Genomic DNA, 805 nt, shown 5'->3' on the forward strand with positions numbered 1-805 from the left:
TTCTGGTGTGCAGGGGTATTCAACCAACATGGAATTTGTAATAACTTCGCTTCGGATCTTTGTGTAAACAGGGCTCCTTCAAGGATATTTTTGCTGGGTATCTTACTGTAATAATAAGATTAGATTTGAGGCCTAGTTTTCAGAATCAGTAAACAGAAAACAAATCATATAATGATATAAAGAGTGAGAGTAAAACATCGTGATAAAAAAGGGGGGAGGGTCGGGGTCAGTCTACTAACTTGAATTGTGGGGGAATACCTCCGAGGTGTATGTTAGAAAGGCCATATTCCGTTCCTTAATTTCCTACACTTTGTTGGTCGAAAATATCATGACCGAGTAATTACATTAAAAAAAAAGACACACATACTAAACTGAAGTTCATTGATTAACACCAACAAAGTGTGCATCTCTGCATAACCTAAGGCAAAATCCCACGTTTTCCTCAACATTCTGCATTCACTCTCTTTACATTTATCCCTCGCCTTCACTCCCTTGGGCAACATGTAACCTAACCTCTTCCGGTGCAGCGATATAAAAAACAGACTACATGACATTCTTGTGTACACTCCACATGCCTTATCTCGGTTCTCCCTTTCTGGAAGACTCTGAGAACCTCAGCCAAGATCCTCTGGAGGACAGGCTTCTTGGTCTCACAGAAAAAGAAGGAAGTTCTCTCTCTCTCTTCTCAAGACATGTACAAAGAGAAGGTCATTATCGTAGATTAAGACGAAAATGTTATCTTTACAGAGCTTTCGTTTTGTCTAAGGTAACGAGACGTATATATTCTCTTTAAATGAACTTGGTG

General features: G+C 39.4%; 1 protein-coding gene across 1 annotated transcript in view; it reads right to left on the reverse strand.

Annotated features, from left to right (window-relative positions):
- Positions 1–285, reverse strand: part of LOC119589412 (microtubule-associated protein futsch-like) — a gene marked incomplete in the record, with an annotated part of 21,975 nt that extends 21,690 nt beyond the window's left edge. The window contains 1 exon segment of the mRNA XM_037938023.1: positions 240–285. Within this exon segment, the coding sequence (XP_037793951.1) occupies positions 240–285 (46 nt within the window).
- Between the last annotated feature and the right edge of the window lie 520 nt (positions 286–805).

The sequence above is a fragment of the Penaeus monodon genome, chromosome 25, assembly GCF_015228065.2.
Source record: "Penaeus monodon isolate SGIC_2016 chromosome 25, NSTDA_Pmon_1, whole genome shotgun sequence".
NCBI lineage: Eukaryota > Metazoa > Arthropoda > Malacostraca > Decapoda > Penaeidae > Penaeus > Penaeus monodon.